The 25,531-nt window shown below is 48.6% G+C and overlaps 1 protein-coding gene across 23 annotated transcripts in view; it reads left to right on the top strand.

Moving 5' to 3' along the window:
• CACNA1B (calcium voltage-gated channel subunit alpha1 B) overlaps positions 1–25,185 on the top strand; it is a 260,207-nt gene extending 235,022 nt beyond the window's left edge. For 11 of the 23 annotated variants that reach the window (XM_015279261.4, XM_015279263.4, XM_015279264.4 and 8 more), the window contains 10 exons: positions 2,907–3,003; positions 9,899–10,007; positions 11,816–11,923; positions 13,435–13,547; positions 13,735–13,862; positions 14,941–15,067; positions 15,540–15,650; positions 20,142–20,349; positions 20,481–20,692; positions 22,204–25,185. In XM_015279261.4, coding sequence (XP_015134747.3) covers positions 2,907–3,003; positions 9,899–10,007; positions 11,816–11,923; positions 13,435–13,547; positions 13,735–13,862; positions 14,941–15,067; positions 15,540–15,650; positions 20,142–20,349; positions 20,481–20,692; positions 22,204–22,740 — 1,750 coding nt within the window. In that variant the 3' untranslated portion in view covers positions 22,741–25,185. Of the gene's footprint in view, positions 1–1,074; positions 1,172–2,906; positions 3,004–9,898; positions 10,008–11,815; positions 11,924–13,434; positions 13,548–13,734; positions 13,863–14,940; positions 15,068–15,539; positions 15,651–17,738; positions 17,775–20,141; positions 20,350–20,480; positions 20,693–22,203 lie in introns of all 23 variants that reach the window. The other 12 variants (XM_015279276.4, XM_015279277.4, XM_015279278.4 and 9 more) reach the window with 5 other exon arrangements.
• Positions 25,186–25,531: the final 346 nt, after the last annotated feature.

The following is a 25,531-nucleotide window of genomic DNA, read 5'->3' on the forward strand; positions in this document are numbered from 1 at the left end:
CAAGGAGGAGTCCCACTGACTCATGGAGAAAGCAGGGAAATGCTCCTGTGCATTTGCTACACACTGATTTTGCAAAACCATTCTAAAATTGGGGTAAACTACTTGACTCAGTTAAACCAATATACTTTTTATAACTATGATCAGGCCTGCAGCCAAGACGTGCATAGCCCCATTTGATCTGCTTCTAAATTAATAGTTTTGAGTTGACTGCGAAGGTTTTGAATAGACCTTAATTCTTCGCATCCAAAAAGCAGTAATATTGAAGGAGCATTTCCAAAATATTCCAGCCTTCTTTATATAATGTACAAAAATAAACACAGTGGAGCCACATTATCTCATTTTTCTTTAGAGGTCATTCTGAAGTTCAGCGCAGCTCTTTTTGTACATGATTTGGTTACTTGCAGAAGATTAAGAAATCTAATCCTACTGTTAAACTGGCTGGAAGTATTGCTGTGAGTTAACGAGGCCGACCGTAAAACTGCCTCAGGGCATCCAATATCACCTTCTGGTGATGAAGACTCCATTTTCCCAGTGCTGGTGGACCTTGAAATGCCGTTGCTGTCTCTCCAGCACATTGCTTACTGTCCACGCAGCAAGCTGAGGCTATGCAGGTAATAACAATGGGAGGTAGGGGTTCCCAAGCTCTGTTGAACCTGCTCATCTGAACCCCAGTAATAATCCATTAAATAGACCATTTGTGTGCTGTGGGCCCTGGTTTTACTGGGCTGCTCAGTGCCTGGGCAGTGGGTAGGTGCCTTCTGTAGGCAGATGCTCAGGCACAGGGAGGTAAAACAGTGATACAGGTAACTAAATGCAATGGATGGGAAGTCTACCTTATGACACGGAAGGTTTTGTGAAAGAAATATGAATATAATGCTTTCGTTGAGCAGCAGGAAGCACTCTCTCTCTCTCTCTCTCCATCTGTGTTAAAGTCACTTCTTCATCACAGATCCAGTCGTTATCAGGCTAACTTTGCTTTACAGCGTGGTTTGTCCTTCCAGCCTCTTCTGTTTGGAAGGGAAAGGCTGATTCCCCGTGTTTTTGCTGTCATAACTTCTGATGTTTTCTTTCCAGTTGCCGGATTCATTATAAGGATATGTACAATTTGTTACGTGTAATTGCTCCACCCCTGGGCTTAGGAAAGAAGTGCCCTCATAGGGTGGCATACAAGGTTTGCAACTTCAGAGACTCCCTCCAGCATTTTCAGTTTGTTTTTTTTTTTTTAATTTCTTTTTTACCCCCAAGTGCAAATGCAAACGGTACAGAAAAGAAACTGTAACGTGACATAACTCGTTGCCTGACCAAGGAATGATTGATGGACTGCCTCCTCGCTCCTCCGTGCATCTCATCCCTGTCCCATCCCTTCCCACACCCAGCTGGCTGGGGCCAGGCAGCTTTATGAGACAGCCAACCCTCGAGCTTGCATCGCACAGGGGCTGGGTGGGAAGTGTTAGGGAAAAGAAGCACAGTGTCTAAGTGCTTCTCTTTACATCTATATGCCAGAGAGAGATATTATCCCAGGATTTCTGGGGAGCAGCATGATTCTGGGGGCCTTTGCAGCATTGCTCCTCTAGTTGAGTGACTCAGGTTTGAACCCTTCCCTTTCCTGAGCTGGTAGGACATTTAGGAATGGGGCTGTGGGGCTGGTTGTCCACAGAGGGGAGAGGTGAAGGGATGAGCTTTGAGTCCACCCCACTGCAAGAGCCAGAGGTTGCCTTGGGAGCAACACTCGTGTCTCTGAGCTCATAAGTTATGTTAGATATAGCAGGGAACCTCCTGACCTCTGAAGGTGTGCAACGCTTGGGAGTGAAGGTGGAGAGCAGAGGATGGGCCTTGCCAAGAATTCAGAGGCACCGAGCCCTCTGCCAGGAGCAGGGGCAGAGGGAAGCCAGGGGGAAATTGTTGGCTGCAATTACAATTTGTGTCTCTCATCAGCCTTCAGATTAACTCTGGGCTATGAAGCCGGAGAGGTATGTTAAATGGTTTAGTTACTAAGGACAGGAATAGATGGGTTTGGCGGGGTGAGTTCTCTCGTCCGCCTACTCCTCCATCAGTGCTCTCCATAGGATTTGAGACCCGTGTCAGGGCAGCAGGCTGGCATGCAGTGCCTGCTTCTGCAGCTGTCCTTCTTGAGGGGTTTCCATGACAGCACACAGGGAGGACAGACATCAGTGGTGAAAGCAGGTGGTGGGTGTTGGTTTGAGGAAAGAGGAGCCCATCAAATGCAAGGCAGAAACAAATCCGCTCTCCACCACCATCCTGCAGGTTGGGTGCTGGGCTCCGGTTTTGCCGACCCCAGATTCAGTCTGGCTGGAATTCTGCAGACTTGCACCTTTGACTTAGAGCAGTCCTCATCTGTGCCCTTGAGCAAATTAGGAGTTTTAGGATGAGGAATGGCTTTTTCTTCTCTGGCAGTCCATAAGCTAACCTGAAAACCCAGCTCTTCATTTGCTGAGGGAAAGCCCCCTGTCCCATAACTCTGCCTACCAGCTCTCCCTGGCATGGTGACCACAACCTCTTGGACCTGTTTGGGGAGCAGGCAGGGGAAGCACACCTCTGACCCCAAAACCCAAGCCAACCCCAAGCCCTCCCTCCCAAACAAGACCTCAGTCATTCCCGGCTGCAGGGGATGTGGGGCTTCCCCATGGCGAGGAGGAGACGTTGGGCGCCGAACCACAGGAGTGGAAGCGGAGAACCTTTGATTGACCCACCTCTTTCTTTGGTTTTGTTATCCTGAGAAATCTGATTAACCGGATCTCTGTTTTCTTGTCTGCTTTCCCCTCTCTCCCTCCTCCTCATTTGCTCCGTTGTGTTGCCCTCCCCCTTCCCCACCTCCCTTTTCCCTGTCCTGCTCTGCTTTGATTTCCGTCTCTTCTCGCTTTTGCCTCTCTCCCTCTGACTCCAAGCGGGCGCATCAGTTACACAGACATGTATGAGATGCTGAGACACATGTCCCCACCTCTAGGCCTTGGAAAGAAATGCCCTGCTCGCGTTGCCTATAAGGTAGACCACCCCAGCAGCTCCTGCCAACCCACCAGCTTTTTGTGCCGTGGCTGCAGCGGGTGCCGTTTCTGTGACGTTAGTGTTGTTCTCCTGGGCTCCTTCTAAGTGCTCTCTCTGCTTCCCGAGCAGACTGGATTTTGGATCTGCTGCTTTTTTTTTTTCTTTTTGTAACCATCTTTTGGTCTTTGAAACGATGGCACGTCGGTTTGTCTCTCTTACTATGTCTGCTATTTCTATCAGTGTTTCTCTCTCTCTCATTCTGCTTCCATTTAGGCTACTCTGGGGAGGGTGCTAATGAGTAAATTACCCTGCCACTACAATCCCCATTTGTCTTTCCACCGCTCTCACTAGCCCATCAGTGTGATGGTGGTTTTCCCCCCTCTAAATTAGATTGGTGTGATTAGAGTAGGCAGTGCTGTAGGAGTTAGCGAGCTATTAAACAGAGGCAACGCCAGAAGGGCTCCTTAAATACCCTCATGAAAGAAATTATTTTGATGCAAAGCATTTAAGATGGTGAGATGAAGAAATCACTCGAACTGATCGTTGATGCTGAAAAACTTTTTAATTGAACCACAGAAAGGCATTATAGCCGAAAGGCTGCTTGCTAGCTGCTGCCTTGATGAGCGCAGTGATAATTCAGATAGACACACAGCCAACTCCTTGGGATCTTTGAACACCAAACTTCACCATTTAGTTCAGAAGGAGCCTGCCGTAAGCACCTAGAATTGCACGGCTCAACTCAGTGTCCATTAAACTCAATATGGTTGTTGGTTTTGTGGGTGTTTTGTTGTTGTTTTTTTTTTTTTTTTTTTTGCTGTTGACCTCATTTCAGGTACCACCAAGCCTAATTCTTACCCCTCAGCATGCTTGGTGCAGTGGGACACAGTGGATTCAGATCACAATGTCCCTCCAAAAAGTGCCGTTTTGTTTTTTTTTCCATCAAGCCTGTATGAGAGCCAGGCTTTGGAACTTAAACTAAGCCAAAAAACCCAGGCCTGCCAGGGCACAGCAGCAGGAAGAGGTTCAGATATAGCTTTCTACAAGATCCTTCCTCAACGTGTTGGGATATAAAGAGCAAAAGTGAGCAGAACCTTAAAACTAGCCAGTTAGATATCTTTTCCATGCTCATTTTTGATGAGTTTGGTGGTAGCTGTTTAAAGGAGCACCTCTGTTTGAGCAACTCTTCCCCACCTTACCACGAATCCCCTTGAGAAACCCGTCTGCCTTAATGCCCTTCTGGCTATTTCAGATGGATACCCAGAGTTAAACACTTCTGCAAAGGTACCAATTATGCACAGAAACCCCAAAGCTTTTAGAGCAATCAGTGGCTCCTTTTAGCACCTCTGAGTTCCCATTGACTTCACAGGGAGTGGGCACTGCTGGGAGCTGGAGATGTTACAGCTCTGAGGTCACACGTGTGTGCCAGAAGCATAAAGCTGTCCCATCACCCCCCTCCCTTCCATTTCCCCCCTCCCCAAACCTTTAAAAGGAGGGGAGGGGAAAAAAAGGAATATATAAATAACACGTATTAAAGTAAGCATTTTAAACAAGGCTTTTGGCTGATTTCCATAGTGAGGAGTCTCTGTGCCTCTCTGTGATGGTTCTCAGCTGCTGCAGAGGAGCTCCCTAGGTGCAGGCACTGCAGCTGTGCCTTCCCAGATCTGTTCTTTCCTTCTGTGTGAGTTGGTCTATGGTTTAATTGGTCTTTACAGAGAAAATTCACAGAAGCTAGGTACACATGGATGGTTTGTTTTAAAGATATATATATATATATAAATATATATAAAGAGATGTTTAATTTTTACCCATCTACTTGGAAACCTCTAAAAGGTGCCTACGTGTGGCTGAACCGTAAGCAGAGGTGGGTTCCAACTGAACTGCTCAAACCTCAACTGTACATCAGGTTTCTGAGCTCGAGGGCAGTCTGATTCATTTTGTCCCTTATCACTGAGCCACAAACCATGGCAGTGTGAACCTGAGACCAGTTCTGGACTTTTCCCATGGTCTCTGCATCATTTCTGCTCCCTCCCTCTCAAAGAAACAACATAGATTTTTTTCAAACTTCCTCTTCTGTCTGGCAAAAGCCCTTTTGCCCCACACCTCCACCCTTTTCCTTTCCATATATATAATTTTTCCCAGTCCTCTCCATCTGTAAAGGCTTTCTGTGTTTTTCCCCGGTCGTCACCCTTCTCAGTATGTCTGCGTTTGTTTCGTTTGGGTTTTCTCCTCCTTGCAGCCCTGTTGGCTGCTCCTCTCTGTTGCTTTCTGGTTCCCCTTTCTCAGCTGTCCTCCTGGGTTTGTGTGCCCAGCCTCGGCCGGAGCTTGGCTGTGCATGTGGGGTCCCGGGGCACCGGGAGAGCTCTATCCTGCAGCCAGGGTGGGGGAAATGAGAAGAAATGCATTTTAAAATCTCTTCTATCTGCTTAAATGAAAAAAAAAAGGGGGGAAAACCACTTCAACTTCACTCTAGTGCCTTGAGATTGGACCTCTGGCCCATTGGCTGGTTGGGGTTGCTTGGTTTTACTCAGGTTGGGAACTCTTACATTGGGTACATTTACTCTTATTTATTGAGACTTGGAGACCCTTCAGCATCAGCTTGTCTGTGGTGAAGGGCCCTCAGTTTCTATGTGCTACTCAGTAGTAGCAATATTTTCAGTGGGCATCTGCGTGCTTTGTGGCTGTTGGCCTCCCTCCACTGGAGGAAACATCATGGGGAAGTGGGTGCCTGTTGCACAGAGACGTGGCAGGTCTTCACACCTGAGGTGTGTAAGTCCTTGGAGGTTGTCAAGGGACATGGAGATGTGGCACTGAGGGACATAGTTTAGTGGGCATGGTGGGTATAGGTTGGTAGTTGGACTGAATGATCTTAGTGGTCTTTTCCAGCCTTAATGATTCCATGATTCTAAGTTCCAGCTATGCACCCTTACCTGTGGGAGGGTAGCATCCATGCTAGGAGCTGCCCCATTGCTTGCCTGTGCTTTGCATCACAGAGAGGGTCTGTAAAATGGGTGCTGGAAATGCCCGTGCTGCTGCTATAATTCCCTGCAGTGTGATGAGACTTCTCCATGCAGTGGTCTGGCTGTGTGCTAGGACAGGGTCAGTGTTCATAGAAGCATAGAATCATAGAATGGTTGGGTTAGAAGGGACCTTACAGCCTGCTCCACCACCCCACCATGGGCAGGGATGCCTCCCACCAGCTCAGGCTGCCCAGGGCCCATCCAGCCTGGCCTTGAGCACCTCCAGAGATGGGGCATCCACAGCCTCCCTGAGAAACTATTCCACCATACTCATCATGAAGAATTTCTCCCCTGTATCTAAATCCACCCTTACCATCGAAGGGAGGAAGGCTTGGGCATCCTCTCTGAAGCTGAGAGAAGAGTTAAAGCAGAGCAGAATAATTACAACTAGGTCGGAGTGAATTATTCATAGCAAATAATTTATTCACCAAATTCAGCCTCGTTTTCTGTAAGCAGTGCTCCATTGTCCTGAATTTATTCACATCTGAAAATTATTCCCAGAGCACTTTTTGTCCCAGAGGCTGCTCAGGAGCTGCTGATGAGGTGTTCTTAATAATTAAAATCCATCAGGGTGCCAGCTGGTTTTCCCAGCTCTTCTTTCTGCCAATACTTGGGCAAATGTTTGAGGCTGAGCTCAGTGCTCGCTTTCTGGGTCACACTGGGAACCAGCAAAAGGCTTCAGCCTCACCCAGGTGCTGCTTTACCTTTGCCTGGATTTTGACACCAACATGAATTTCCTCATCTCTCCAGCATGTTTACTATCTATGTGAACTCTGCCCCAGAAGTCTCCATGCAGAAGCTGAACACTGAGCAGGCACCAACTCTGCCAACTCCACTTGCTGCAGAGCTCTGGCTCCCTGTTGCCCACGTCTTTGTTTATTTGCAATGAAATCTCTGCTGGTGCTGGGAGATGCCTGCACCCCTTTGACCATACAAGCAACTGCAGCAAAAAGCATCACCTACTGTAACCCAGCTGTAATCAGTTACCATTTGTTACTGCTCTCCTTTCTGTGGTGCACAAAGTTAATTAGGGGACTCTGGAGACAATATTGCAGCTCCTCCCTCAGGGGCCTTTTCCTGCAGAAACATGATGAGATCCCCCATGCCAGCTCCCTCTGCATTCCTCCCAAACCTTCTGATTAAATCCCAGAGCTGGAGATGGGTCCCTAAGCATACACTGGGAAAAGAAACGGGGACTCCATCTGCTGCTGCTACTCTTCCTTAGATGCTATTGGATATGGGAGACAAAGGGAGGAAGAGGAGCAGCATGGGGAGCACCGTCTTGCCAGGTCTGCATGGGTTTTGCCTTTTTCACTGCCCCAAATTATTAATTCATCTGAACACCCCTTGGTTGTGGCCGTCAATTCCTATAGTAACCCAGAGTGGTGCAGACTCCCCTGCCATCCCCCTCAGCATGCTCTTATGGGGTTCTTCTGGGGTCTAGAAAGAGGGGAAGCAGGGATATGAGAGGGCTGTGGTTTGGGGACACTTCCAGGTGGCCGTTCTCAGCAGTCTCACCCAGTGCTGGCTTGGGTGCAGGCATTTTGCTCTGCAAAGCAAGTGTGCAGTTGCACGTGCAAGCTTGAACCTCCTCCTTCTTTCTACCTCTTGAAAACCTCCCTTTAAATCATAGAATCATGGAATGGCTTGGGTTGAAAAGGACCACAATGCTCATCCAGTTCCAACCCCCTGCTATGTGCAGAGCCACATCCAGCCTGGCCTTGAATGCCTCCAGGGATGGGGCATCCACAGCCTCCTTGGGCAGCCTGTTCAGTGCGTCACCACCCTCTGGGTGAAAAACTTCTTCCTAATATTACTAATATCCCTCCTGATTACAATTGAGGAGGAAAGACTTCCACACAGCCTTGCTGTGCTCTGCCTCCACACTTCTGGGGAATTCAGTCTGGGAAACTGGGGGAGAGGATTGGGATACCGCAGTCCCACAATAGGTTTTGGTGCTGGTTTGTGTGAGGATAGAGCTCTCCTGGAGGGATTATTTCTCATCTGCTTGTTCCTCACTGCCATGCATCTTCTTTCGCTCTCCATCTCTTTACTCTCTCTGTCCCACTGCAGTGGGATGTGGTGGGGCTGCTGGGCTCACACTGATGCAGAAATTTTGTGCTCACTTTTTGTGCACTGAGGGAAAAGTCCCAATTAAAGTGCTTCTTCATTGGAGACGAGTGAACAGAGAAAATGGCTGTGGCTTTGCCAGCATTTGCTGCTGTCGCTGAGTTACAAAGGGAGGGGACCCTTGGCTTTGATTTCACTTTCTCAGAGGCTTGTCAGACACGACTGATAACCTCTGGGCACGCTTTAAGAGCTCTTTGAGATTGCAGTGGTTCGTCTCAGCCTTCAGGAGACAGGGTCTGTTGCTACCCGAGTCCTTTGTGCACTGCGCCATGAAATCCAAAGATGGGTAATAAGATAAAAGGGGGGGGGGGGTCCTCAGCTCTGCCAAACGTCAGCTTGCTTGACAAGCAGACTTTTTGCACCTAGTTAATGCCATGTGCCCATCAGCACCAGCAGCACAACGGCTATGTGTTGGAGGTTTCTCCAAGCAGCCCTTGGTGTTGCACGGTGTCATGGCACACAGGGCAGGCGCTGCACTCTCCCGTGCCCCCGTGCTCGGTGCTGCAGCAGCACGCCGGCCGGTGCTGAACAAAGAGAGGGTTCTGCACACTGATAGGGATCAAAGGCACAGCCTAAGCAGCTTTTGGACTTGGATGAAATTCCCTCCCGAGCGAGGGGCCCCGGCCAAGCTCCTGCTTGGCTTACAGCAAAGATTAATGCTTGGTGACTTCCTCGGGGCGCAGGAGCGATCTGGGAGCGGAAAAGCAGGGGCTGCTCTGATAAGGCTCTGAGCGAGGCTCAGCAGCTTTTGAAAGCTGAGGAGCTGAGAAACAAGGAGATTGCCAAAAGGGAAGAAATCCGTCCTTTAAATGCATTGCTAAGGTTATCAGAGAATGCTTCCACCTGTCTGCGTTTCCATACTCAGAAGCCAGATGTGTTAAGGGAGCCACAGCCTCCGAAGCACCGTGCTCGGTGCACTCAGATCCGGGCTGCATATAGGAGGGATGATTTTGCCCCATCAGAGCTGATCCTGATTACTGGTGGGGAAGGAGATGCCACCAGGTCTAAAGTTCTTGGAAGATGCTTGCAGATCCTGGGGGACTATTCCATGTCCAGACTGGAAGAATGTGGGAGAAGGAAATCGCAGTCCTGCTCTCACCCACCCAGCTCCTTCCCCTAAGGGTAAGACCTGGATGGAGCTGTGTAGCTCATTGACTGGAGATCTTCACAGCTCCTGGAATGCTTACAGGGAAAGGAGGCCCAAGATAGAACCCATGTGTCTCCAAAAAATGAACCTTTTATCCTTTTACATCTTAGCAGCCAGACCCAAACCGCCCCAGAAAACTGAGCCAAACCACAAGGCTCGTTGGCCCTGTATGGCCCAAGTGTGCTTCAGGCTGTGTGCAAGAGGCATCATCATGGGAGCGCTCCGAGGTCTGCAGAGCCACGTGTCCAGAGGCTGCAGGTAGGAATGTAGCTGGGACCATCAGGAACAGAGTAGTAGGCTCTGAAGTGGAACGAGGATATTCAAACCAGCTTCTTTTGGAAGGAATCTCTTTGTAGGATTGCAGTACAAACGCTGGCAATCCATCACAGCCAACAGCAGCAGCTCAGCCCCGCTCCAGGAAAGGAGCTGCCAGCTGCGTGGAGAAGACGTTTGAGCTCAGTGCACGAAAGGTTAACACAAGGAGAAGGGCTAATGTTTGCAATGGGGCTATATTTCTAGGGGCTCTCAGGAAGGGAGGGAAGGGAAGGGGTAGGGGGAGAAACGCTGACCGAAGCTGACAGTGCCCGTGTTCCTCCCGCAGCGCCTGGTGCGGATGAACATGCCCATCTCACCCGAGGATCTGACAGTCCACTTCACCTCCACGCTGATGGCCCTGATCCGCACTGCTCTGGAAATCAAGCTCGCCTCAGGTGAGAGGGAGGGGATGACAGCTGCATGGCTTGAACCCCAGCTTGCCTGCTGCTCCGCAGTCCTGAAACCACAGCAGTGCCAAGCCAAGTGGAAATCCCATTCTCATTCCCCACACTCCAAAACAAGAGAGCTCCAGGGACAGGCAGCAGAGGGGAGTCCTAAGCCCTGCTCTGCCTTCGGACAGCCATATCCTGGCGCTGTGGTTAGGGAGATGTGCAGAGCTTTGCCCATCCCAGCTGGGAGCCCCTGCATGCGCTGTAATAGACGCAAGAGTTTCTGCACCCCACTTGGTGATTATCCCAGCACAAAGGGAGGGAAAAAAACCAGCATTGCTGTCTGCTTGTGTTGAGGCAGTGACTCAGAGCACTCCGAGCTGCCCTGAGATAAAATTTTATTATTTAAGTGCTTAGTCAGGCATATACTTCACTTCCCAATTAAACACTGCAAGGTAGTAAAACACACCAGCCTTTTCTATGGGTCGTTACACTGTTTAATCAGGCTGGCTGGGGGCAGAGTCAAGGCACAATGGGCCAAAGCATTGTTTTACCTAATTTAGAAGCTAACAGGAGGTAACAGTGCCCTTGTGAGCAAAGGGCAGGGCTGGGTTAGAATACTGTGCTTTTCCTTAGGCCAGCCTTTCTGCCTCTCTGCATTAATTGCCTTCCTAGCCTGTTACTGAAACTTCATCTTTGATGCTTTGGCAATGCTGGAAGAACACAAAAACTCTGAGGCCCCGGAAGGACTCCCCTAATAATGCTCATTTTTAAGGGTGCATTTAGGACTGTCTGGGATTCTAGGGCCAACAATGTATTTTAGTAAGAAAATCTAGACAAAGCCACTGAAGCCCTGTGAGTTTGTCTTATTTTAGGGTTCTAGTTGGCTGTCAGCAAGGGTAATTCACACAGGCTTTCTCAGTTGCAAAAGTCTCCCCCTCCTGTTTTTTTACCATACACTATAGAGGAAGCAGAGAACCAGTTTGGCTGATAGGGCTGGCATCACTCAGAGGCCTCTATCTGCTGCGGGTTGTGAGTTCTCGACCTGTTCTCTTGCTGTGTTGCTTGGTTTGAATAGGTTTCATGTGCTGCATTTAATTGAGTCTTTAGTAAGGCTAACAGGCCCTTAATAAACCCTCCCTAATGAGACCGAGTGTGGGAGTTCAGACTGCAGAGCACCCAGAGCCTCCTCCCATTACTTTCCTCTTAGAAAAATAATCTCTGTCATTCAGATGAACTACTTAATTGCCTGCTGTGTGGTGCATTCAGCTGGGAGCTGGCCTGTTGGCTTACATATACTTTAATCACTTTCCACTTGTGTATTGAGACCTCACTTTGGCCGTTTGAATAATGCTGCAGTGTTCAGCTCCTTCTGGTTTACGCCGCTCCGTCGCTCCTGTTTGATGCTGTTGATACAGCGCAGTGCTTTGAGTGTTTGCTTATGTCTCACTGCCAAACAGCTCAGGAAAGGCTGTTGGTGGAGAGGGTTTCTAATCATTGCTGACCTCCTTTGCATTGCACCCTGCAGGTGCTCCTGCTTTCTGCTGATGGTACCTACTTGGGCAGCACATGCAATTAGGTAGAGGAGGCCAGAGCTGAAGTTTAAGCCTTAGGTGACAGTGCAGGTCAGCAGGCTGGGGCTGGCCCTGCTGAGCTCCCACACTGTAGTTGTGGTCTGCAGTTCCCTGCTGCAGCTGGTCCTGGTTTGGTGCTGCTGAGGAAGGAGAATGGGGGATGTGCCTTCTTTGCTTGCTGTGCTGAATGAGTAAGGATTTTCACTCGTGTGCCTTCTTGTTTCCTCTCCCTTTTTTCAGGGGGTGTTAAGCAGCACCAGTGTGATGCTGAGCTGAGAAAGGAGATATCTCTAGTTTGGCCCAACCTGTCCCAGAAGACACTGGATTTGCTGGTGCCTCCTCACAAACGTAAGCACCCAGTCCTCCAAGAAGCCTGGCATGGGTTTTCCCCCTCCGTGCCTGCTTTGTCCCAGGCTTCATCCAGGTACACAGTTCATGTACACAGGATGCAGCAAAGAAACCCAGTGTAGATCAGCTTGCAGGTGTTGATGATTACAAAGGTATTGGAACAGGCTGCCAGGAGAAGTGATGGAGTCACCTTCCCTGGAGGTTTTCAAGAAACAGAGATGTGGCACTTAGGGATGTTATTAGTGGGCATGGTGGGGTGGGGGTTAGACTTGGTGATCTTTTCCAACCTTAATGAATCATAGAATCACCGAGGTCGGAAAAAACCCACAGGATCACCCAGTCCAACCATTCACCCATCACCCATGGTTCTCACTAAACCATGCCCCTCAACACAATAGAATCATAGAATCACCAAGGTTGGAAAAGACCCACAAATGATTCCATGACCACCTAAGGAACAGGTGAGCTGAGGTCAAATTTAGGCCTGCATTTCCTTAACATTACAGTAGGTTTCATGTCCTTAGAAAAAGTACCATGCTGAGAAGAGACCAATGCTGTGTGGCCCCTTCCAGACATTGTTCCGTGCTTTTGTTTGTCTCCAGCCTGTGTCTCAAAGGGCAGGAGAGCAATTTCTGCCATCTGGGTTCAGTCTGCTGCAGAAAACCAGGAGAAGAAAATTAAAAGTTTGCTGAGAACATACAGAATCAGAAGTGAGGTATCTTGGAACCTTGTGCTGCTCAATGATATCCCAGGAGAAAGTGCTGAGAAAATGGAAAGCTTGCCATTATCTTGATTGGCCAATGCAAGGGCTCGGATTCCTGATTAATGAGAAGCAGTGCAGAGCAATAAAGGCAAAGTTAATTAAGACAGATGAGGGAACTGAGGAGGTGCAGATCAGTGGGTAGCAACTACAGAACTCTTCTCCTCCCCACTCCTCATGGTGCCTTTGTGTCTTTTAACTCCTTGTTGTTCAGCCGCTGTGCAGGGAAGGGAGGGGAGCAGAGCTGGGAGGGTGAAAAAGACATCTGGAAAAATGAAATACTTTGAGATAGATGTTAGCCTGCTATGCCCCAGTTGACTATAATTCACAGAAATTGGAATAAGGCGCTTTTGTTGATAAAAAGATGGCTGCAGATCTGGCATTAATTTAGTGGTTCCTTGTTGGCAAAGCTTACAGTGCCATGGAGTTTCTCTGGCTGCTTCTTTTCCACCCAGCCTCTGTGAGTGTTTGCCATAGGGAGTTAGGGACAAGGGGCCATCCTCCTCAGACATTTAAGGCAGCAACTTGCAAAGATCTGAAGAACTCTGTTATAACCTTTTTGCTTTGTTTTCTTTCCTTTTCCCTGTGTCTGTTTTGCCTCCATATTCTAACGTTACCTGTTCTTTCACCTTGTTTCTCACACCCCTTTGGTGCCGCTGTTTCTCACGTGCTTTGACTTATCCATCCCTCCCCTGGTCCTTTCCCTTTCTCCACCCGAACACCTCCGCTGCGTTTCACCATGCGTGGACAGCTGATGAGATGACTGTGGGGAAGGTCTACGCAGCGCTCATGATATTTGACTTCTACAAACAGAACAAGAACAGCAGGGAACAAGTCCACCAGCCTCCTGGGGGCCTGTGCCAGGTACTGGGGATGCCACTCCGTGTCCTCCCTGTCCTGCAGCTGCTTCTCAAGCAGTGGGCAGTTCTCACTGGAGTGACTGGTGCATTGCACTCAGCAAGTCCGGGGGTGCAGGGGGATGCTTGGTTAGCGCAGTGCGACCTCTCCACACTCAGCTCCATCTCTTACAACCATCCTTTGTTCTTCACAGCCTGGACCAGTGTCACTCTTCCACCCCTTGAAGGCCACTTTGGAGCAAACCCAGCCCTCGGCATTCAGCAGTGCGAAGGCATTCCTGCGCCAGAAAAGCTCAGCCTCACTCAACAACGGAGGCACATTGTGAGTATCTGTGATACAGAGCAGGGGCACCGAGGGCAGACACGTCAACCCTGACCCCATCGATCCAGTTGCTGTGGTAGTGCAGAGCATCTCCAGTGACTCCAAGTTCAATGGCCTCCTCACATGTGGCTAGGACAGCTTTCCACTGGTGGCTATCGAAATACCTCCTACAAATGCAATTCTTCACATGGTGGTACTGGTGGGTTCTCCAAAGCTAGGTGTTTCCCTGGTGGTCCCTGAAACTTAGTTATAGTGTTTTCCATTGTGGCCAGTTTTAAGTGTGAGTTTGGTTATACAAATTTGAGAACACTGCAAAACAGACAGATAAATACTAAGCTAACCAACCAATGGATCACTAATGCAGTGAGTTCTTGGGACACCAGAAGGCCTTGGGAACAGACAAGTCCTTTAAGCTTATGGCACTTGATAACAGCAAGAGCTTCCTGAAGGTTATCCGGGACAGAATCTCTGACTCTTTCTCTCTGGACAAAATAACACCTCCGTAGAAAGCTTACTGAACAGTTACAGTAATGGCAATCTCTAATCCATTCTCCATTTCCTGTTCCTCAGGTCGCTTTCCTTAGTGCCATGGATTTTTTTTAATGATGGAGATCTGAGTTTTAAATACCACAGGAGACCAACTGCAGACTCAGACATAAAACCTGGGGCTGTGTATACCACTGTACATTCAGTGAATTTAGTTTAGCCTGAGCACAGATGTGCTTGACCAATGTCATTTGGGGTTATTTGTCTGTTTTTACCTACATAATTTTCCTGAATTCCAAAACGGTTCGTTTTGCTTCATTAGAACTTTAGCTGCAGACATCGATTTCCTCATTTACTGAAAAAGAATGTGCTGATTTGTTTGTTTTCCTGGTTGCTCAAGGGATATTGGAGTTATAAAGAAAGTGGCCCTGGGGAAGCCTACAGGACTTAATAGCTTCACCAACTACCTTTCGCCTAGTTTCAGAAGTGAAATGTTAAGAGGTTACTTGGATGCTTTACCTTTACCACAATTAAGTTAGCAAAACCCTTTTGCAAAAGAGTTCATCTTTTCTTCCAATTTACCTTCTGGCAGGCCAGCCCCAGAGGGTGGGATCAAAGAGTCCAGTTCGTGGGGGACCCAACGGACCCAGGACGTGTTTTATGAAACCAGGACACCAGCTTTTGAACGAGGCCACTCAGAGGAAATCCCCATTGAACGGGTAAGTAAACAGGTGATGATGGGGTTAAATGCAGCAGATCTTAACAGATGTCAAGGTAGACACTTCTCTGGGACAAGCATTGTCTCTCTTACCACCCAAAACTTGCTTGAACATTATGGAGAAAAAGCAAGTCTGTTAGATGTGCTTATCCTGCTGATAACACTATGTGTCTGCTAAGATAGTACTCTTAAGGTTTTGTCTTCCTTGTTGTCCCATTATTATTAGTGTATAAACCCAGAGGAGAGGAGTCACAGGTCAGAGCTCGGGTTCATTGCCATGGCTCGTGGCTCACTGCTGTCTTTGTTGAAAACAATGCTGTTGATAGAGAATAACTTGGGAGCTCCACTGCTCCCAGTTTATTCTCTTTCCCTATCAGCACCTCTTCACACACTGATTAGCAGAACACTGCTAAGACAGTGGGTTTGAAGCTGATGTGATCTTGCTATTTAACACTGTTTCTTGCTTCAATCAGGTGGTGGAAATGAGGGAAATCAGCCCCACACTTGCCAATGGAGAGCACCAACCAGGGCTGGAGAGCCAGGGTCGGGCGGCTTCCATGCCGCGCCTGGCTGCTGAAACGCAGGTGAGTGAGGGAAGCTGGGGGTGAGAGGCTGAGAGCATAGCAAGGGATTGGAGCTGTTGTTATCAGCTGCCTGTGAGGTTTTTTGGAAGCTGAACCTGGTGCCAGGTAACCAGGCTTTTTGCTTGGATAATAGGCATTCATGTGCAAGCACAGCATTGTCTGCAGATTGACTTGCTCCCGGTTGCAGCAAAAAGCAAGCAAGAGAAATCCCTCTTTTTGGGTTGCTGAATGATGACAGCCTATCTAAGAGTGTCTGTTCTGATTAACTGGGGACAAAGATGTTTGCCAGCCCATATTCTTAAAAGGCATATGTATCCCATTGCCAGTTGTCTGCCATCTATCCAGACAGACAGCTGAAGCATGCTTCATTGCCCCCGCCATAAAATAAGCTGGAGATTTCCTGTGGTTCTCTTTGATAAATGCAGGAGGTATGGAAAATACCAGGGAGACTGTGCCTGGAAGGCTTCACTGAGACATTAAGCAGTCTCCCTGTGTTTCCCTCTTCCCACAGTTCTTAGTATATCTTGTGTTGTGATTTTGATTGGTAATATGTCGTTAAGGATTTCGTTTTCCTTGTTTAACTTCTTGTAAAGAAACCTCATCATTAGAGTTGGCTTTTACAGCAACTTGGTGATTAATTGTGGATGTTCCTCAGTGCATAGGAGGTCATGGTTTTCACGTACCATTTTTGGGCATTGTATGTGTTCACTGCTTGTTAACCCAGGTGCTCTCCAGACACCATCCCTCCTCTTGTGTGTCAGAACATCTCATAGTCGTGTCTTTTGTTCAGAGGGCCTGATTCATACAGAAAGAAGTGAGCAGCCCATGGCTGTGGGCCATTCCCCATTGTTCTTTGTATGAAGCAGAACATGGAAGACGTGCTGCCCCTCCAAACTCAAAGGCCATGTATTGCATAGGCAGAAATGGCTCCAACAGATAGAAAATGTATGCCAGTGTGCTTGGACTGGTGTAAGCTATGCTTCACTAGCTAACAAATTTCCCAGCTGACATCAGAAACTCCACTCTTTGTATGAGAGTTCCAGCAAGTCCCTGAATGGGACCCTGTCTCCTGGGATTCTCTGATTTATCAGCAACACTAAGCAGGATGCTTAATGAAAGAAACAGACCCCCAAACAAACCCACACTCCCTCCCTTCAGCCTTCTGAAAACAAAGTTGTTCTTTATCCTAGACCCCCAGTAGCCTTCCAATGCAATGCAGTAACCAACAGCAAAGCCAGTAGCGTAAGCATTGTCTTTGGAAACTCCTCTCTGTTGCAGCAGATGTGGCTGATTTAGGGTTTAGCAACCTTCTGGGTTGCTTTCACTGCACCTTGCAGCCACAGTTTTCTCTGAGAGGAAGGGTTCAGTTGCTTCTTCATGCACCTGATGGTTGGACTAGATGATCTCAGCTGTCTTTTCCAACCTCCAATGATTGTGTGATTTATGACCTCTCTGGTGCTGCCTTCCTGGTCCCACCCAGACCAGAGCAGTCCCAGCAGTGTCTTCCCACTCTGCTGGAATATGCTCCAACACAGAGATAAAGCCTGTCACTTTCCACCACTCCATTTTTTCCATAAGTGCTTGCTTGCAGGAGCTCAGTACTTGTCCCCTGCAGCACAACTGCCCTCACCAAAGCACTCTGATCTTATGATGAATCAGGCCCGTAATACCTAAGCAGATCTAACCTCATGTAATGATGTAATGTTCTGGTGTTGTAGCTTCAGCCAAATAACCAATGTCCTCTCTGTGTGTCTCCCCCTCCATTTCCCTCTCCCTTCCCCCAACTCTCATGTGTTGCTCCACTCCTCCAATTTTTGAGTTCTTTGTAACTTATTTGCGATGCATTCCCTTTCCTTCTGTTTTCTGGACATCCTGTTTATCTGTTATTCCCCCATCTTTTTTTTACACTCCCCTTTTAATAACGAATCCCCTATGCTCTCCATTCCCCTGCCTCTTTGCTGTCCCGCTCCCCACCACCTCCCTCCCACCCTCATCATGTCTGCTGCACATCTGCTGCGGTGTCTGACAATGGCTGTACTGTGGGGCTGCTTCAAATAATGTCTCTCATCTTGTCCGAATTGTTTGCAGAGGAGCAAAGCACGGTCACCTGGGAGTTACCTAGCAGTATGTAGTCTGCACTAAGTTGTATCCTATTAAATCCACGTTAAGAAATAATTAACCTTCCTTAACCCTTTACTTCTTTCCCTTCTCATTTGGAGTACGATGTTGCACCGATGCAGCTGCTGTCTCTCCCCACTTTGCTGCCATCCCTTCGACCCACAACTGCATGCCGCACGCTGTAATAGCAGGGATTTTCTTTGTTCTGCTTATTTATTTCTTTTCAATGCCTTGTTGCGCAGGGATTTAGGAAGTTAAAAGCCAGTTTGGTAATGAAGAAGCAATTAGTAACTCTGTGAAGGGTTATGGTATGGTCTCCAAGGGCTTGTGTGTGTGCCCCATTAACATAATGAGAGCATTGCTGGGATTTTTGGGGAGGATAGGCTTTGCCTTGCTAAGATCCACCTCCTGTTAGTGCCAGTGGGGACTTTTGTCCCAGGAATAAGCACAGAATTGGATGCAAAGAGAAATGTTCATTTCTTATGGATTTGGCTAGCTTTTTATTGGGAAATGTCTGTCTTTCTGGTAGCTCCTAGGATGACTTAGGAAACCCTGGTGAATGTTTTTAGTGGGAGGCATTTTTGGTTTTTTACCCACGTCAGTCAATTCCCGAATCTGACTACCAGTTTACAGTCCTCTCCCACCTCCTCCATCTTTAGGCTCAACAGTAAGCAAGGAGGACAAAATTGAAACCCTAAATATGATTTCTTGCTTCTAAGAAGTGTACGTAGGAAGGGCTGTGGGAGGAGAGCAACGAAACAGCAGCTCACCTTGCTCCCATAGCTGTGCACTGCTGGGCAAACAGCAGTGTGATGCTGTGTCCCCGCTTCAACTGCCCAACCATATCTTCCTTGTGTCCATGACAAGCTTTCCAGTTCTAACATAGCACCTTGATAGGAAACACCAACACTTGGGTGACTTGAAAGAGAGAGCAGCAACTAAAAATTCAGCTGAGATTGCACCTCTGCATGCATGGTGGAATGCTGGGAGGAACAGAAGCTCTTCCTCCCCAAAATACCAACTAGGGCTGCAAACCAACCAGCTCTGCTTTATGTAAATATCACGGGGCAGCAGAGATCTGAAATTCAGGCAAAGCAAACAGAAGAGCATAAATGGTAAAAAATAATGCAAGGCTCACTGGAAAGGTTACCATGAGCAAAGTAAATGTTCTGCTGGCAGTGTCATTTGAGGCACCTATTGGATTGAGAACTCAAACAAGCCTCAAACCAAAGGACATCCTGAGCTCCCTCCCCATCCGGCTGCAGTGCTGTGCTCTGATGGCTTCCCTCTAGCAAGAAGCTTAGATGTGATGACAGACCTCGGGAAGCCCGAAGAGCATGGATGGAAGCCCTGTATCCACCCGAGAGCACTCTGCAAAGCAGCCAGAGACCAGCAGAGTGATAGAGAAGGAAACACAGGAATTTTCCTTGTTTTCTGAGCTTTACATCTCAACAGGAAGGTTAAAGGATGTGAGAGCATTTGTCCTGCAGCCCATTTACCTTGTGTTCTGCAGAGCATCATTGTGAGGTTTGAACCCAAAGGAAAGAGAGCAGAGACTGGAGCTATCACTGGTGTAGAAGACAGCACCCAGCAGTGCCCATGGGAAGTTGGATTGCTGTGCAGCACTCTTATGCTTGGCTCTCAAGCCACAGATGGTTTGAAAGTTGCAGTAGCAACCCTGAGTAGTCATTTCTGGAGATATCCTGGTAGAATTGCAGCGTGTATGTGATGTCTTGCTTGTCCTAACCATAAGAGCATCAAGAGCAGTAATGGGACAAGAGGGGAGGTTTAACAGTTGGATGGAAGTGGTCTTCAGGTGCAGAGAGGCAGTCGTAGTTCTTAGGTGGCTTGGCCTGTACCTTGCCCATTTCTTTATTTCTCATTTTTCTCCCTCTCCATGTGATGCCCAGAAATGCTTTCACGCTTTCCCTCTTTGGAGTTGCTTTGGGATGATCCCAGGCCCTGAAGCAGCTTTGGGTGGAACTGGTCTTGGAGAACTACCTTTGTGAGATGCTTGGCTACTGTGCTGCCCTGTGCCCCTGCTCATCTACTGTTGACTCCCATGAGGCTGTGTGTGGTGTGACATGCTGCATCCTGCGCTGCGCCCAAAATACCTGTGGATTGGCACAAAAAAAGTGAAAAGTAAAGCCCATTTCAGCAAATGGAGATCACATTTGCTCCTCAAACTTAGCACTAAGTCCATCATTTCAAGTTCTTCTGCCCATTCCAATTAGAGCCAATTAACTGTTTTTCTCCTGCCCCTCCTTGCCCCTGTCTATCGCTATAAAACCCACCCCGTACTGGGAACTGAGCAGCTGAGCAAGGTGAGGTGCTTGTCCCCTGACCCTGCTCCATGTCCCCTGTGCCCCGCAGCCCATCCCGGACACAAGCCCCATGAAGCGCTCCATCTCCACGCTGACCCCGCAGCGTCCTCACCCCATGCACCTCTATGAGTACTCCCTGGAGCGCGTGCCCACGGACCAGGTGCATCACCACCACCACCACCGCTGCCACCGGCGGAAAGAGAAGAAGCAGAAGTCCTTGGACAGGACCACACATCAGCTGGCCGATGGGGAAGCTGGTAAGAGCTTTGTGTTTAACGAGGATTAGTCCCTCCCTTGATAACAGTCTTTATATGTGATCTGGGGTCCCTGCTCCACATTCCAATGTTCTTTCCACATTGGTGAGTGCCAACTAATATTCTCCTTTCAGTGGCCCAGTCTGGTGAATCTTCTTCCAAGGACAAGAAGCAAGAGCGTGGACGGTCCCAAGAGAGGAAGCAGCACTCTTCCTCCTCCTCAGAAAAGCAGCGCTTCTACTCCTGTGATCGCTATGGCAGCCGGGACCGATCCCAGCCCAAGTCTGCTGATCAGAGCAGGCCTACTTCACCCAATGGTGGGCCTGAGCAAGGTCCCCACAGACAGGTGAGGAGATGCAGGGTGGGAGGAGAGCTTTAAATTCTGCCAGGGGTGTACATTTTCTATGCCTCTCTTAAAATAGAGGAGATGGAAGACCATGGAAGGGAAAGCCTTTAAGGTCCTGCTTATCATAGGATTGCTTGGATTGGAAGGGACACATCATCTAGTTCAAGCCCATGCCATGAGGAGATGCTTTTGGCAGATTAGGTTGGCCAAAGTCCTATCCAACCTAACTTTGAACACCTCCAATGCCGGAGCATCCATTGTAATGTATGACCATGGAAAAAGCTGGGCATCCTCCCTTTGAAATTCTAGGTCACTGAGTGGTGGTGATCCTCCCCATCATCTTGGCAGGTGCTGGAGCTGGGACCTGTCAGTAGCAGAAAGGGTACAAGTGAAAGAAAGAAAAGGCCAAGACCCAATGTGCAGGCTCTGGAGGACAAGAGTTTGCATCCCAGTCATATGAGCACCCAACAGCAGAGCAGAACCAGGCACTGCTGGCTAACCCAACCAGCAGCAATTTGATGCTGCCATGGAAGAAAAAGCTACTCATGAGAAATTAAGTCCCGGTCCCAAAAAGCTAGATCCTGAAAAGTGAGGGATTTTTAAAACATGCTCCTAGGGCTATTCATGCACTGCCCTGGGAGCAGGTGAACAGAAGTGCTGAAGCATGGGCTGCTTCTCTTGCTCATGGCTCTTTTCCTCTTTGTAGCTCAGTTTTCTCCCATGCATCACTGTTAGTAACTGAGGGAGCTGCCAGTTTGTTCTTCCATTCCAATAGTGAGGGTGCAATGTTAACAAGTATAAGGTGAACACAGTTTTCAGTGTTTTTCTTCAAGGAGCCCTCTTGTTAAAAAGCTAGAGCCCATAAAAAAAAATCCTTTTGTTGTTGTTTCTCAGAAAGTGTCCATTTAGGAATAAAACACGTTCCGACTAAAACTATAACAGAAGCCCATCCCCAAATTCTCCCACATAATTCAGTTCTGAGCACAAAAACGACCCCCAGTTCCAACATTCACAGCTCTTGGCTGAAGCTGAGAGAAGCTTTGCCCCAGAGCAGAGTGCTGTTTTGCCAAATCGTGTTTGCCAACAAACACAGCAGGTTGTTGGGCCGCTCACGGAGTCGCTGAGGTAAGGGCATGTTGGGGTGTGTGTGCTGTGGCTCCTCTCCCCGGGCACTGTCCCCTTCTGTTGGAGCCATCTACCAGTTCGCGTCCTACCGGTGCTCCAATCGTTTCTGTCCTTACCTACTGCTTGCAGAACTTCTGCTCTCCAACTTTTTCGCATCTCCTGTTTAATTATTTCTCGAGAACCTCCTTCCCCTAACTGTGCGTGTCTAAACTCTCTCTTTTTCCTTCTCTTTCTTCTTGTGACTTGTCTCTCCCTCCTGTCGCTTCTCCTTCTGTTTTACACCTGCCTGCCTTTGTGTTTGTCCGGCGTTTCCTTCTTCTTTTCTTTTTTTTTTTTTTTTTTTGGTTGTTATTTTTTTCATTCGCTCTGTTCCAATTTTGATGTAGGGCAGTGGTTCGGTTAACGGGAGCCCCTTGCTGTCGACATCTGGTGCTAGTACCCCCTGCCGGGGTCGGAGGCAGCTCCCGCAGACCCCCCTGACCCCACGCCCCAGCATCACTTACAAGACCGCCAACTCCTCGCCCGTACACTTCAGCACGTCGCCGGGCGGCCTCCCGCCCTTCTCCCCGGGCCGCCTGAGCCGCGGGCTGTCTGAGCACAATGCACTGCTGCGTGGGGACCAGCAGCCGCCCCCGGCCGCGGTTGCCCGCATCGGCTCCGACCCTTACCTGGGCCACCGCGACGCCGCCGACAGCCCCATAGGCGCAGCGCCCGAGGACACGCTCACCTTCGAGGAAGCCGTGGCCACCAACTCGGGGCGTTCCTCCAGGACTTCTTACGTCTCCTCCTTGACCTCCCAGTCTCACCAAGCACGCCGGGTGCCCAATGGCTACCATTACACGCTGGGGCTCAACACGGGGCCCGGCACTGGCACCAGGGGACGGAGCTACTACCACGAAGCCGACGAGGATGACTGGTGCTAGCGGCACAGCCCAACCCTTGGAGGCACACGCGGGGAAAGTCGATGAGTTTTATCATCTGGAAGGCTGTGCGCTCAGACACACAGTGCCGGGGGGTGGCCCCCGCTGCCAGAACTGCTCTGCCCCACTCCGAGACCTCCGGAGACACTTGTGCAGCCTCTCTCCTGCCCTCTTCTTTTTATTTTTTCTTCTTCTTTTTCCACCAAAATATACCAAGGAAAAAGGCTCCCTCCCAGGGGGCAGCACACCTCTCCCCACCTCCCTGCTGCTTTCAAAGATGTGCACCAGACGCCCAACCATGAGGCCCGCAAGGAGCAACCCCTGTTGGCAGACAAGTAGACCATCAATGCTTTTTGGGATTGGCGCTGTTTGATGCCAATTTGTTTGACCGGTTGATTGGTCAACGAGTGGTTGGGCTACTACTTCATTATTTTTCTTTTCTCTCCCCACCCATATCTGGGCGGGAGTCAGGGTTGCAAAAGGGACACTGGCAAACAAAGCTCAAACCCGCATTTTATCTGTCTCATTCCCCGCTAAGAGGAAAGAGATCTACCTAATGAACTGGGAGAGGAGAAAAAAACCCACAGATCAGAACAAAGGACAGTCCATTGGGACTTGATGTTCAGCCACAGCGACCCTTCCCAGGAACTCGCTGCTTCACCCCGGACCTCTCACGTGCATCACCACTTCGGGTCCTCCACGCCCACCAGAAAGCCACACGAGAGTTCCTTCCTAAGGACTGTTTCCTTGCTGCTGAGACTTTTCTTCCTGTCCCTGTCTCCTGTTGACTGCAACATGCCCTCACTGTTTTGTCTTGTTTACAATATAAGCTTGATTTAGCAAAAAAAAAGAAAAAAAAAAGAAAAAGAAAAAAAAAAAAGAAACAAAACCCACGAAAACTAAAAGCAAACAAAAAAAAACAGGAAAAGAGGAAAAAAGCGTAGGGTTGAGCAGAAGAAATGTTATTGGTTTTATATCAAGCTATTAGATAGAACTTTAACTTTTCATTGTGTGCATTTTTGTAAATTGTACAGTAAAAAAAAAAAAGAAAAAAGAAAAAAAGGAAAAAAAAATACTCTTTATGTAGAGAATTAGTCCAATTGTCATTCCAGGTCCCACCGTTTCTACCGAATGCTCCAGTTGTTCACTACTAAGTGCCTAACCTTTGAAATCTTTCACGGCAGCGACGACGCAAACTCTTGCTTCGATGCATCGGACGTGGGGGTAGCGGGGCCTGGGGCAGTGCCTGCAGGAGCCAGGGATGGAGTTCCCATGGCGAGCACATTGCCTGGGCTGGGTTGGAAGATGATAGCGGGGAAGGCAAACATGGTTTGGGGTTGGTTTGGTGTTTTTTTGTTGGTTTTGGGTTTGGTTTGTTTGGTTTTTTTCTGGTTTTTTTTTTTTTTTTGGCCTTCTTTTTTATTATTATTATTATTTTTAATATAACTTAATTGTTGAGAGCGGGAAGGGTGTAACTGCAGCAGCTGAAACTGGCCTTGTCTCATTGTCTGGTGTTGTCTCGTTGACCGATGTTTAGGTCCTGTGGGAGAGCTGCAGTGATGCTCCCAGAGGAGCAGCGCCTTTCCCATTGCATGTCTAGAGTTGTAGTTGGGCTGCGAGAGCCGTGGCCATGTCCCGTGGTGCGTCGTTTGTGATGGGGGCAGATGGAGAGAGTCTTGTTTTTAATTGCCTGTTAAGAAGAAAACGAAACAAAAATATCAAAACCTCTAACTCTGATTCTCAGGGATGAGATTTCTGTGTTCTTGCAATGACTTTTACGTTGGACGACTTTTTATTTCGTGCACGTGTGGATTTCTGCACTTTGAGCCTGGGAAGGAGGCACAGATGACATGGCAATGGGGAGAAAGCACCAAAAGAAGCGCCTGGGCAGGACCTGGTGTCCATGGCTTTGGAGAACCTCAGGAGGGCTAATTTGGTGCACGGGAGGCCAGAAGCCAAGCAGTTCCTGGGCAGAAGGTTAAAGCAGGAGGGGTGGGAGGTGCCCGTAGAGCACGTTGCTAAAAGTAACGATAGGAAATGGTTGGACAGTTGAATTATTTCAGAGGATCAACCGAGCCCCAGAACTGTGGAACTTCTCAAGGCAAAGCTTGAACCGGGTGATCCCGGCGGACCTGCTGATAGGTTTGGACACGAGGGTGGTTTTAGCGTGTCGGAGGCTACCAAAACACTCAGGAGGTCTCTGATGCTCCCAGCAAGGTCCTTCTGGGGATTTGTGCTGGGAGCATCCTGCTGTAGGATGGTTCTTCACATCTCCTGTAGCTTTTCTGTTGGAGAAATTCAACCTGTCGCGTTCCGTTGCGTGTTTTTTGTTCCGTTACTGAATAATAATCTCTGGCCGATCTCATCCCTGGATTCTGCTAAAGGATAACTCCTGTCTCTGTCTCTGTATTTATGTGCACTTTGAATAAAGGAAGTGCGGTAGCCAGAGGTCCTCTATGGGTAATGGCTGTAATTTGCAAACGGAGGGCTATGCAACAAGATGACACGTAAGGAAACACATCCACACCACAGTCAGTGAGACCTTCATCCATTCTGTAGCTTTATCTGCTGGATCTTCCTGTTTCAGGCTTCAGCATGATTGTGACCAAATGTTTTATACATTTTCCTTACACGAAGGCACAAAGGCTTTATTTGAAATTTTAAAGAAAACGTTACTCTTTTACTCCAAGGAGGAGGGGAGAAAGCGGAACCTCTCCAACACTGCATGCAAACATTGCACCCACACCGCAAAGCAAACGAGCCATCTTTCTGCACCAAGCAATTTTGCCTTTCC

The sequence above is a fragment of the Gallus gallus genome, chromosome 17 (assembly GCF_016699485.2).
Source record: "Gallus gallus isolate bGalGal1 chromosome 17, bGalGal1.mat.broiler.GRCg7b, whole genome shotgun sequence".
NCBI lineage: Eukaryota > Metazoa > Chordata > Aves > Galliformes > Phasianidae > Gallus > Gallus gallus.